The sequence below is a fragment of the Poecile atricapillus genome, chromosome 2, assembly GCF_030490865.1.
Source record: "Poecile atricapillus isolate bPoeAtr1 chromosome 2, bPoeAtr1.hap1, whole genome shotgun sequence".
NCBI lineage: Eukaryota > Metazoa > Chordata > Aves > Passeriformes > Paridae > Poecile > Poecile atricapillus.
The window spans coordinates 113779387-113792077 of record NC_081250.1 but is presented as its reverse complement, the minus strand read 5'-3'; the positions used below and the strand labels follow the sequence as shown (position 1 = coordinate 113792077).

General features: G+C 38.5%; 1 protein-coding gene across 5 annotated transcripts in view; it reads left to right on the top strand.

The window, feature by feature from the left end:
- Nucleotides 1–12691, top strand: part of ST18 (ST18 C2H2C-type zinc finger transcription factor) — a 166308-nt gene that overhangs the window by 140476 nt on the left and 13141 nt on the right. For 4 of the 5 annotated variants that reach the window (XM_058832378.1, XM_058832377.1, XM_058832380.1 and 1 more), the window contains 4 exons: nucleotides 2274–2519; nucleotides 8074–8189; nucleotides 11390–11452; nucleotides 12247–12315. In XM_058832378.1, coding sequence (XP_058688361.1) covers nucleotides 2274–2519; nucleotides 8074–8189; nucleotides 11390–11452; nucleotides 12247–12315 — 494 coding nt within the window. The remainder of the gene's footprint in view (nucleotides 1–2273; nucleotides 2520–8073; nucleotides 8190–11389; nucleotides 11453–12246; nucleotides 12316–12691) is intronic. The other variant, XM_058832381.1, reaches the window with a different exon arrangement.

The following is a 12691-nucleotide window of genomic DNA, read 5'->3' as shown; positions in this document are numbered from 1 at the left end:
AACACTGGAGTGATCATGGCAGAGCTGTATTGTCAGATCCTGGAGTGTGTGCTTGGCACTGATATAGTTAATATCTTGGATTTTTGTAACTAAGGTTTATTAATGCTGGTAAAAAATGTATTTGATATTATACAGATGGCATAAGATGTTGTGGTTACTAAGTTATTATCCAGGATAAGCTGCACTGTCAAATTCAGGGCTTAAAACTATCACAGGAGATTAAACTATTTACTAAAAAGGGGCAGAAAGATATAACCAAAGCGTCTTAGTATGAACATATTAGAAGTGTATTTACTTCCCATAAATATAATAAAACATCTCTCTCTTTAAGCTGTATGATTGAAAATGTGAACTTGGCTATGTGGCAGAAGCAAACATAAGAGGTGCCTGAGTTTCTGAACCAGGGACAAGCAGATGGCTTGGTGGTGCTTCAGTCTAGGTGGGCATCTGTGTCAGGCTCATGGAAGCAAAAGGGAGTTGTGCTGGCTGAGTGAAGAGAGATTGTCAGGCCTTAAATTGTCATCTACCACCAATACTTTCCTTGTGATTCAGAAGATTTAATCAGTCACATTTTACCTTTAAATGAGTCATCACTGACAGTGGTAGATGGCAAGGATGCATGAAGGAGGCTTGCATCCTTGGTCCAGCCAGCGTGGCCGTGTCACACTTGCAGCACAGGGGAAGAACTCCTTGTTTCACCACAACTCTTAAGATCCTCAAGCAAGGACAGGTTTCACTGTCCTGTCTTTAGCAATTGAACTGTTGACTAATCATCATGCCCCAGCAATATTTAATGGGCAGAAAAAGAAAGGGACTCCTTCAGCCAGTGTCTTTCTGACGAAGAGGTCTAAGACAGACAGACAAATTTCCCCCTGGACATACCTGACTCTTTTCTATTTGCAACACAATATCTAGAAGATTCACTTACACTATGAGTTTCCTATTATGAGGTAGGGAATCTTGGGTTATACCACTGTCTCCTACACAGAACCAAACACGTCTACCCCAAATTCCCAAGTGTTAGCCAAGCTTTGTGGTGATGCAAATTAAAAATAGTAGTCATGACAGTAACAGGAAGACAATGAGCAGTGTTAATTACAATATTCTCTGTGTAGATATCTGACATCACTGTTTATCTCCATAGTCTTTGAATGTTTTCCACTTTATTCAGGAAAACATTAAACTAGACTACTGAGTAGTCCTCCAGAAGCCATGCTTCATTTTTTTCCCTGCTTGCCTTCAGTAAACGTTGGCAATAGCAAGGGCTAGTCTTATATTCATCCCTATATAGAAAATACGTCAAGTAGCATACTAAGCATGAGGGAAAATTTGTTGTTGTTTTGTAAGTTGCACTTTCAGCAGGTTTTTACCACTGCTAGAAGAGGAGTTTGTCCTCTTTTTCTGTGATCTGCATAAGGCAGAACAGTGACCTTTCCTTCCTTTGTTCTTGTACAGCCAAGCAGCATTTTCCCCTTTTTGTGAGAAGGAGAGCTTCTCCCAGACTGGAAAGAGAGGTTGGGTCTCTCCCCAGACTGCACACACCTCTGCAATTAGAGGCTGCTCTTTGCTGTGCTTCCCAGGAAGCAAAGGGTTTGTTGACTCAGGCAGAATGTCTTCATTAGGGAGAACCTCCTCAAGACCCTCCTGTACCTCCCAGTCTAGTGGTCTCAGTGCAGACCTGTGCTTTAGTGGCCTAGTCAAATTATGATAAATAATCATTTATCAGTACGCTATTTCAAGCGACGTAGAAAACGCTAGTGAAAATTTCTCCTACTGTGCTACTTTTAAATGTATTTCTTTCCCCCTCCTTCTCCCCCACCATGATGCAGATGTTGTAATGTTTCCAGGGTGTGGGGGGAAGGGAGGATATGTAATAGTAATGCTGTTGATGACCTAAACAATGCATTAATGCTTTTAACTGTGAATTGGGGTCATAGTTCTCTGTAAGAGTGAAAAGATCAAGAAGATTTAAAGCTAAACTTTTTTTAAATAAAACTAGATTTAGGGTGTATAGGTTATGGTTTAGTGGCATCTTATTTAAATTCCACTTACTATGTTTAAGCTGAGATGCAGGGATACCATTACTGAAGCTACTCTTAAGTCTGCCTAAGAGTTGGACATTAACTGACATAAATCGAAAAGCTGGGTTTAGATTCAGATAAATTTAAATAAAAGCGTGCATTTATATTTATCCTTTAAAAGCACCACATGGTTATTTTACAGCCTTACCATGTCTGTATCTAAACATGTCTCTGTTTCCTGTTGCATGTCAGGGAGCTGAGATAGAAGTGGATGAAAATGGCACACTGGATTTGAGCATGAAAAAAAATCGAAGCCAAGACAAAGTTATGCCTCTCACTTCTTCCAGCACAGCACTTCCCACTCCTTCCTCTTCTCCTTTCAAAGCAAGCAGCATCCTGGTAAATGCAGCCTTCTACCAGGCACTTTGTGAACAGGAAGGCTGGGATACACCAATCAACTACAGCAAGACCCATGGCAGGAAAGAAGAAGAAAAAGAGGTATTTTTTCAGTTTCTGAGTGACTTTTTCCTTTGCATGAGAGACCATATGATGGTCTTTAGGAGTTTAAAGATCTTTATGCAGTTTAAAGGAATCAGTTTCCACAAATAAAAGCTTGTGAACATTGTTCTGGTCACTTGGATGGGCTGTAAAAAACCCCATTACTCACTTAGAAAAATCTTGCTTTCAGACCCTACTTGTTAATGTCTGTAAGTCTCCAAGGTAAGGGAAACAAAGGTATCCATCATTAAAGTCTGCTTTTTAAATTTTGTTCCTAATGGCTCAGTCCTGTAATACAGATACCCAAAGAAAAGAAAAACAAAGAAAAAATAAAAACAAAATAAAAATAAACCAAACAAATCAAATCAAATCAAGACAATTTGTTCATGCTGAAATAAAAGACAATTTCTCCATACCAACTTTTCAGACTTCTAGATAACTTGATATCTAAGCATTTAAGCATGCTTAAAACCTTGCCTGTACTACTCTTTCACTGGAAAATTTTTTATTTTAAAGACTGTGAGAAATTTCTGCCACTGAGTTTTAGATATCCAATTTGCAACTCATGTGATAAATCTTCTAGAGTGTCACTTTCAAATCAGTAATTGTCTTCTTTTTGTTTTTGTTTTTATTTTACTTTTTCATGTCTGTTTATCCTGTCTTGAAGACAAGGCGGCATAGACTATTATGGCTTTTCTTTCTTATTTTTCTACTTTTCTGGCATCTTTGATTGTATATTTCTTTTCTCTTGAGCCTGGATATGGATATGGGCTGCTTTCACTTTTCTTAAATCAGGAAGAGACCACCAGCTCTTTAAAAGGCTGATTAGATAAAAGCCTACATTACAGCCTTCTATTGTAGTTGGAAGGTTTTATACTACTTACTCCTTGTTTGTTTTTATATATTTAATAATAGAATTTGATCATAATTTTAATATGAAATTATATTTTGCTCAAATATCAAATCTGACACTTCAAGAAGACATAGATGGGGTAAAGCTACTTACAATTGAGGTTAGGGGATCCAGGTCTCCAATTCAAAATCCACCTGGAATTAAAAGAATATTCAGTTGAGTGAATATTCTCATATAGTAGTGGGTTGCAATATGTCCACTGAAAAAGCTTGCATTTCTTGGAGGCTGGGTTCTCTTGAACCCTTTGCAGCCTCCTCTTTGAGGCTTGTGGTGGTCTTTATCTCACCAATAATGAACAATCCACGTACCATGGTTTTGGAGCGGGTTTGGCGTGAAGCAGGAGGCTGAGGGCTCAGGCCCTTCCCCATTCATGCAGGATGAGCAGGCACATCCAGCTTTGAGAGGGCTGCCTTGCTGCTGGGATTAAGAGGTGTCACAGGCTTGGCAGGGGACCTGTCGTGTCACTCCTCCTCCCTGCTGCCATCACAGCTCAGCAAAAAAGTCAAGAGAGGAGCACCTACACGGTCCCCCCAGTCCATGCCTGACTTCCACAAGGCTATGATGGGTGTCTGGATGTTTCCCTGTCCCTTTCCAGCACAGGGAACTGGAGGCAACTAAACTACCCAACAGGACATAATGGTCCAATGCACTCAGGCTCTGGTGCCCCTTGCACTTGGTGTTTTGACACTGTGAATTTTGTCCCTAATTGAGGATCTGGTCCCAGATCTCTGCTGTGAGATTCTGCTGTCCCAGGGAGCCTTGATACATCCAGTGATGTCAGGGCCAGAGGCTCTGTTTTCAAAATCAAAGACTGGCAGTTATCCTTATGCAAAGAAAATGACTGATTATATCTATTTCTAATTCATTGTTATCTGGTTCATATGCACAACAGTTGCTTAATTTTGGTGGTAATTTCCAGAAAATATTGTCTCTCTCTCTCTCAGCAAAATAGCCTGTCCAGATGCCCCCTTTAAAAAAAAAAATCTGAATTTGGAAAAAGCTCAAAATCTCTCCAAAAGGAAAGCGCTGAGAAATAACTAGAGCTGTCAGTTAGTTCAACTGTCAGTTCTCCAAAGATTTCAGGGCTTAAAAATGTTAAAAGTGCCAGATGCTATTATCTGTTATTCATGTTACCATTATGTTCTGGTCTTTGCTGAAATCAATATAAACTTCCATCTGTACATTAATGGAGTATCATTGCTTGCTTTCTTTCAGTAGTGTGCATGCATGAATACACACATGCTCTTTGCAGGAAATAGTAGTGCTTGGACCAATTGGGCTGGTTCCGATTTTTCTTTTAGTCTGAAATTCTTTAGATTTTAATAGCATTTAACTACAAATCCATTCAAATGGAAAAGGAAAAATTATACATACAGTTGGGCTTGACTAGCTGTGACGATCATCACCCAACATACCAAAAAGAGAGAAGTGCTAAAGGTGTTTTCCCAAAGGATTATCTCTCCCTCGAAAGATAAATAGCTGGAGAAGCACACAAGCCAAGACATGATGTTCTACTTTTAGTCTTAAGTGCAGAGGATCAAAATACACTGGTTCTTTATTTCTGACCTTCTGTGTTTCAGACAGATGCAACCCCTTTTGGGCCACATGTAGTGACGTAAGGCTCTAGAAAGGCAGAGTTTCATTTGCACTGTCCTGGTTTTGTAGCTTCCACACATATGAAAATTTTATGCTGCTTGAATAACACCAAGTGTCCATCAAGGAACTAAGAAAATGCTGAAGAATTCACCTGTTTAAATGTCTAGATCTCTCCCCTACTCATGGGAAATATACTAGGAGAAAAACTGTATAAAATTGTTGATGTTTCTGTACGTATGTGTGTGTATAGCTTTAGTCTAAAAAAATTATAAATATTAATAGCTCAATTCAGGAAATTCACCACTAAAATTTAAAAAAAACCCAAACAATTATTTAAAGAAGGAAAATGAAAATAATACAATTCTATACCCTCTAATATCAGTTATAGTGGTGGCTGTAGGTGTATTCGTGTCAGACTTCACCATGAAATGTTGTTTTTATTAAATGACTCAATGAAATGAAGCTGTGAACTGCAATACTGTAGCATTTTGTCAAGCCTTGGATATACATAATTCTCCATCAGTCTGCTCTGTGAAGCAGGTATCAGACAGTGACATGATGAATAACACACACACACAAATATACATACAAAGTTTCTTGTCACCACCAGTGAAAGATCAGGATATCTCTCATTTAAAATAAAGAACACAAGTTACACATATGAAAATATTAGCATACCCCTCAGCACAAACAGTTATGGCTACTCTGGTGTGCTGCATGTGCACCCTAAGGTACATGACCCAGATCTGGACCACAGTAGAGTGCTAGAGGGTTCTTTTCACCACCCCCTACTCCAGGCTGCTCTCAGAAGAAGTGGAAGAGGCTGATGTATGCCTGGCTTAGATACATAGGATCCAGGCAAGGCATGTTTTAAATTTTTAGAAATACACATCGATTCAGTGATGCAGATGTAGCCTGGCAGAGTTAGTTGTTAGACAGGAAACTGATAAACCACCATTTTTTAACCTCTGTTAAATTAAGTGGAAACCATTTTACCTGTGTTTTTTGAAGTTATTTTGACATCTGATCCCTTCCAGTTGGTAACAGGGGGTTAGAATTTTTTGCTGCTTCTGGAGCTTTTGATTTTACAGTAACTTGTACCAGTGATGATCCCTGCTTGCACTTACGTGTTTGCAAGAAAGGTGGGTCAGAACTTGTGGGCAGAAGTAGTCAGAAATTCAAATATCCATGGTAAAATCATCCCTATATGCCACTGCCAAAATCATCCCTATATGTCATTGAGAACAAGATTTAACACAACTTTGGAAAACTATCTTTGATGTTTCTTGGGTCTTGAACAAAGCTGACACCCATTTTTCTACTTTTGCATTTTAGCATTTTAGTTTCCACGTTTGGAAGACATTCAATCATTTATTATTTCTGCACTAACATTTTATCAAGACCTCTGTAGTTGCTAATTTTCTCTGTTGCTCCTTATCTGAAGTCCTCCTTCAGAAATATAATTCCCCAAAACTGAAATATATGAGGGTTTTTCCACTTATTTGAAATAATTACTCATTAATTACTGTGAAAGAGTGTTTAGCAAAGCTGACTATATGTATTTTTGCTCTCTGTATTTGTAGCAGATTAGATTATTCCCAACCAAATTAACCTCACAAATGTGGCTCAAAAAAATCAGTAGTAATTGATACAGCAATAATATGGCATCACTTCTACATGTATGTGAAGCATGAGTTACAGTAGGCAGTAGGTAGCCAGTAGCAGAAAGCAGAAGAAAGTCATATTGAGGATCCAGCCTCCAAACAGGCAAAGATGAGCTGCCAGAATTGAGGACCATATGGAAGCTTTATCAGAAGAAGCTCCCCTGCAGAGCTGACAAGACCCAGGAGGCAGAAACTCCATTTTCAGTCCAGATTCGACTCAGCCCTGCACTCTGTGTTAACAGCTCTGCAGACAGCCCTGCTCCTCTGTCCTGGCACGTCTGTCAGCTGCACAAGCCCAGAGCATCCACGGCACCAGCACTGTGAGTTTAGCAGAGGCTGGGACCTTGCCCTCAACCACAGGCAGCAGTTTCTGCTCCTACAGATGGTAATCTCTGGGAAACACCTGAGCATTGGAATGGAATCCCAAAACCAACATGAAGTCCACGAAGGGAGTAATAGAGGTCTGATAATTGACACTATAAGCTTTGGAGAATTCTAGAATGATTGAATGGCTACAGAGCATCCCTCCAAAAAGAAAATACTTATCTGTCATAATGATAATAATAATTGAAGGCATTGAGTCTCAAAACAATATAAACCAAGCTATTTTGAAGTGGTCAAAGAAGATTTTTCAGAAAACAAAAATACAATTCCCTTTCAGGACTCCAAGTTTCCAAAATGCCTTCCCAAGAGAGTGAATGCTCATGATTCATACCATCCACCAAACAGAATGGTAACAGTTATGATTTTGATCTACAAGAAGTAGAAATTAAGAACTACCCTTAGCAGCCTGCTATTAAGAAAGCTTCAAAGTTTTTTGTTCTATATGATTTTTATTTTAAAGAGAATCTGCTCTTTCAGTAAGATAACAATAAGAGAACAGGATTCTATTCCACAGACCTAAAAAGCTTTGCATTTACATTTGCTTAGGTAAATAACAATTTTTAAAATTTATTATTGTAATTTTGTAATTTATGGTCACCAACTGTATTCAAAAGTCTGCAATGTACTTATAAAGCAAATAAAAAGAACATAACTGCCAAAGTCTTGTTTGGATCTACCAACAACCACTTTTCTCTGTGTACTTTTCCTTGGCCTTTATCACCATCTTATAAAACAAACACAAATTTCTCCTCTACATGGCTTAAACTTGCATCTGCTTTCAGAAATATTTAAACAACATTTTTAAAAGTTTGCCTTTAAGAACCTGAAACTATGATATACTAAACTTCCTTAATTTCTCTCTGACATTTCTTTTCAATTTCTTCCTTTTTTTAAGTTTTAGAAGAGGTTCTTTTCTTGCCATGGCAAATTGTTTCTTGAATGTGTGGGAGTACTAGAAGAGAAAAACCTTTTATTAAATTCTCATCTGATATTTCAGAAAGATCCAGTGAGCTCTCCAGAAAACATGGAGGAAAAGAAGTACCCAGGAGACGTCTCCATACCAAGTCCTAAACCCAAGCTCCATTCAAGAGACCTCAAAAAGGAACTCATCACGTGAGTCACAAAAAATGCTGCATTTTCCTTTGCCCTGGTAAAGACTGGCCATGTTGCTGTTTTGATTTCTGTTTTGAAGTAGATTTTCAGGAGCTGAGGAGGGAGACTTGCACAATTCACGTCGTGGGTCTGCAGACATGAGGTTTGGAGCTGCCACAAGCCAGAGTGTGCCTGGGGGTCTAGATAGATTAAGGACTAAATTTATACTGGGTGCCGTTCCTTCTTCCTCAGATAGATAGGTAGCAAGTGGGCAACAGCTCCTTCTACAAAACACACAGTTTCATAACATGCTACAGATTGGCTCTGCTAATGCTTACATAATTAAATAAGCTTTAATTGAACAATTGTCATTATAGCTGCTTAGAGTTTGTGTAGAAGCAGTCAGGATTTCTCAGACAGAAAACATGCAGAGTTCATAAAAAGAAAAAATACACAACAGAATGGGGTTTTACAACCTGTAGGAAGCATGTTTAAGTCCTTCATCTGCTTCTTTCCAAGCAGAATTATTCAGTCCTGCTGAAAATCCAGTGGTTGTAGAAATTCACGCCCAGGACTATACACTGATACTCTCTTTTCCCAATTTCTGAGATACACTTGCTCTGTGATAAGCTCCAAAACGTGACTATCTAGAACTGCAGATAGATTCTATTAAATCTATCTGCATACAACAGCTTGTTTTATTTAGAATTGTTCACTAAAGTTGTCCCAAACAGCTCAAAACATGAGTCAATTTTAAAAATCTCATATAGGCTCTTCACAAAATCCCTTTGGGTTCATGTCAATATCATTTTGATATTAACACAGAGTTTTCAGTATAATAGTCAACTGGGACTCAGCAGTCATTTATGGCACCTTTCTTTTTGTCCCAAACCAGAGCAGGTCTCTCTGAACAAGTGTGGTCTATATCACCTAGTGGTGATAGCCCATAACATATCACTACAGGCTCACCCATAAATAAACGAGTCATGTCCTGGCAACCTGTGTCCTGCTCTCCAGACTCGCTGGCACTGAAGCAGTTAGAGCTGCCTCTGCCTCTAGAATTCACATTTCCCTGGGGCAAGTTGCTGTGAAAAGCGATTCTTTCCCCTCATGTCATGCAGTCTGCATCTTGTCTACTCGCCACATTATATCTGTAGTCATAGTTCATGACCTAAATTGCTACAGGTCAGGTTGTTTTGCCTTTTCTCCTAAAACAAATGCATCACTGAGAGTTTTTTTGCTGAAGACTAATGGCTTTTCTTTTGTAATATTTATTCCTTTGTGACACTGACCTGTTTTGAGATACCTGTAATACACTTTTCTACTCTCTTAAATAATAACACCAAAACATTTACTAGGGCAATGATGAGCTTTCGGTGGTTGTACTCTATTATGTTCAAACAGTATCTAAAAACAGGTATATAAAATGTAATTGTGCCAAAAATTAAATAAGAAATAGTCTTAATTTATATGAAGAATACATAGGCAATACAGGGATCAGAACATATTCCTATGATCCCACTGAGCTCAGATATTTTACTGAACAATTCAGTACAGTTGGCTCCATCATGAGGAAGCTTTTAAAATGACATATGCACTTGCAGAGAAGAAATTTTGAACGTGGTTAACACAGTTGGAGCGAACTACTGTATGAATTCCACCGTCTAGCATGTGCTTTCTATTTTTCCATGTTAATTCTGTTGGCCATAACAGCATCGCTCAGGTTGAAATGGGCTGTGAAAATGAGGCTGATGTCTTCCTAAGGCTTTTTTACAGATTTGAAAAACTTCCTAGCATTCTGCCAGCTCAGAGAAAATAGCCAGGTGAGCATCTCAGGCACCCCTTTTTCATTAGCATGGAGCACTACCTAACAGTTTATGTGCAGCACCTGATTGCCCTTTTTATCCATATTCCCAGGGAAAGAAAAATAGTTCTTTATAAGGCAACTCTGCAGGGTTGGTGTTAGAGTCCTGTACAAAGGTGTATTTAATTCACCTCCCTTTCCATGTATTTCTTTCTATCTTTGCCCTTTGGCAGAGGGCAAAGTGTATCCCAAAACTGGGATCAAACTGTATTTGATAAATGACTTTAGTGTTACAACTGAAGAAGGGCTAAGGAAAAAAAGAAGCTATAACATCTCCAGGATGTGCATACCTCCATCTCTTGGTTTAAATGAGTATATCTGTTCCATTAAGTGTATGCCATTGTCTTGGTTCCAGCCAGGACAGGGTTAAATTTTGCAATAGTCAGGAGGTGTCGTGGCTGGGACCTGGGGGTTATTCTATAACCTCACCCAGGGAGAAGGTTTTCCTCCCAGTCAAGTAAGCTTGGCAAAGTCAGTGGCTGGGTAACCTGTTCTAAGCAATCATTTGCCTATCTTGGGAATTTTCTTCTGGATATTTTTGCTGCTGCCACTCATTTTGTTATCTCATTGCTGTTTCCAGTAAATTGTTCTTATCTCAAGATGTGGCTTTCACCTTTTGTGCCTCCAATTCTTCTCTCCAACCTGCTGAAGGGGAAGGAGGAAGGGGGGCAAGCAAGCAGCCTATGGTTTGGAGAGTCATGGTGGGAACACTAATTTGGAGAGTACCATTCCCAAACCACAACAACCACCTTTGTATCACTTCTCAGTTCAGCTGAGAAACAGCTTGAGAAAGTTTTGTTCTCTCTTGGAACTTCAGATGTATGATATTGACATGCTTTCTGTTCTGCAAGCAACACTAACATGTTTCCCACTTGTATCAGGAAATAAATATTGGATATGTTTCTAAAGAAGGCGCCTTATTTTAGTCAGAAGTGAAAGGAATTATTTTAAATATTATGGTTCTCTGGACTCCAGCATGTTATACTGGAGGTCAGATCAGAAACTTCAGCTCCAACATTTATGAATTGCTGTGAAAATTTTGTGCCAAAAATAAATCAATATTTTTAAAAACCCCCTTTGTAAGCAAAAGACCCATGCAAAGGTAATCCTACACAGATAAAAAAATGAGGGTTTGAATTATTTGCATTGTGGGAATAGGAGAAATTCTTTCCTTCTGTGCTTCAAGTAATAATTAAAAAAGAGAAGTGAAGTTTATCTAGATTTCTGCAGTGTCGTGACAGTGTGTAGTGGTGAATGTGATTGCCTTAAGGATCATTACATAATTCTCTGCAGAGTATGTTGAGCTATGTGGTGTATTATATATACTCTAATTTCTCCTTCCTTCTTCTTTGCATAGCTGTCCAACCCCAGGATGTGATGGTAGCGGTCATGTAACAGGAAACTATGCCTCACACCGCAGGTAAGAAACAACAGGAAGCCTAAAACAGGAAATAGAGCTACTTCTAGCTCTTGTCAGCTTTGAACCTTTTTGTACTAACCATGGATAAGTATTCAAAAGCAATTGGCAGAAAGTAATCCACAGAGAAATGTGGAAATGTGGCTGTTTTTCCTGGTTTTGTTATATTTGTGAAGGGCTGGATTTAATACAGTGAGGCAGTTAAGCAGCATATGCTTATTACTGTAGCTGCATTTCTCAGCTGAGACCTGCAGGTAATTCATTTAGTGAAATTTGCATTTCCTTGAGTGTACAAGCAGTCACTATACAGATGCTGTTGCATGTGATTATAAATGAGATTTCTGCATACCTATCTGTGAATGGCTTCAAAATTCATAATTTGTTATTATAACCTAATTATTTTCCTCAAAATAGCCTACTGTCAACTAGGGCATTGAAACAATAATTTCCTCCTTCTCCCTTTGAAGCAGAATGTGTTTTGTGCCTTCTACCAACCACGTGGACCAGTTCCTCTAGCTTTCCTTCCTAAAGGAAACATCAAGGATGGATTCTGTCTACCACTGTCCCCTCATGGCAAAGCTTTACAGGGGCTAGAAACCTTTGTCCCTACCTACATACATTTTTTTAGTGGTTTAAGAACCACAGCCTTATGTTGGCTGGTCCTTCTTTGCCAAAAATAAATATTTGAGAGTATAATTTTAACTAATACAAATCACAGATTGTCTGGATGTTGCTGTTTTAGATAAAAATAAATGCTTTGGTTTAGTAAAATATTTCACATCAGGATTTCTTTTCAGTGTTTCTGGGTGCCCATTAGCTGACAAGACATTAAAATCCCTTATGGCTGCTAACTCTCAGGAGCTGAAGTAAGTATTGACAATAGCACAAATGTTACTGTTTTTTATCTTCTACAAACATGTTCCCTGTGTTATTGAAGTTGTAAATTTGACTTGCTCTGAGCGGTATCAAACTTTTGTCTAAAAAGTGCAGTGAATCGGTTTGAAAGCTTTTGAGTGAGATAAAGTTTACTTTTCTCCATTTGTCTTTCTTCATTCTTCATTTTCATTAATTAATCAGGACCTGGGGTGACAAAAGGTGTAAACACTAGGAAAGATGCAGTTTTCTCAGTATTTCTGAATCAGAGAGGAATAGAAAATATCTAATATGTAAGAATGATATGGCAACTGATCCAGATAGAATTAATTGGAATTATTTAGTTATAAATAAATCTGGTTAGAATAA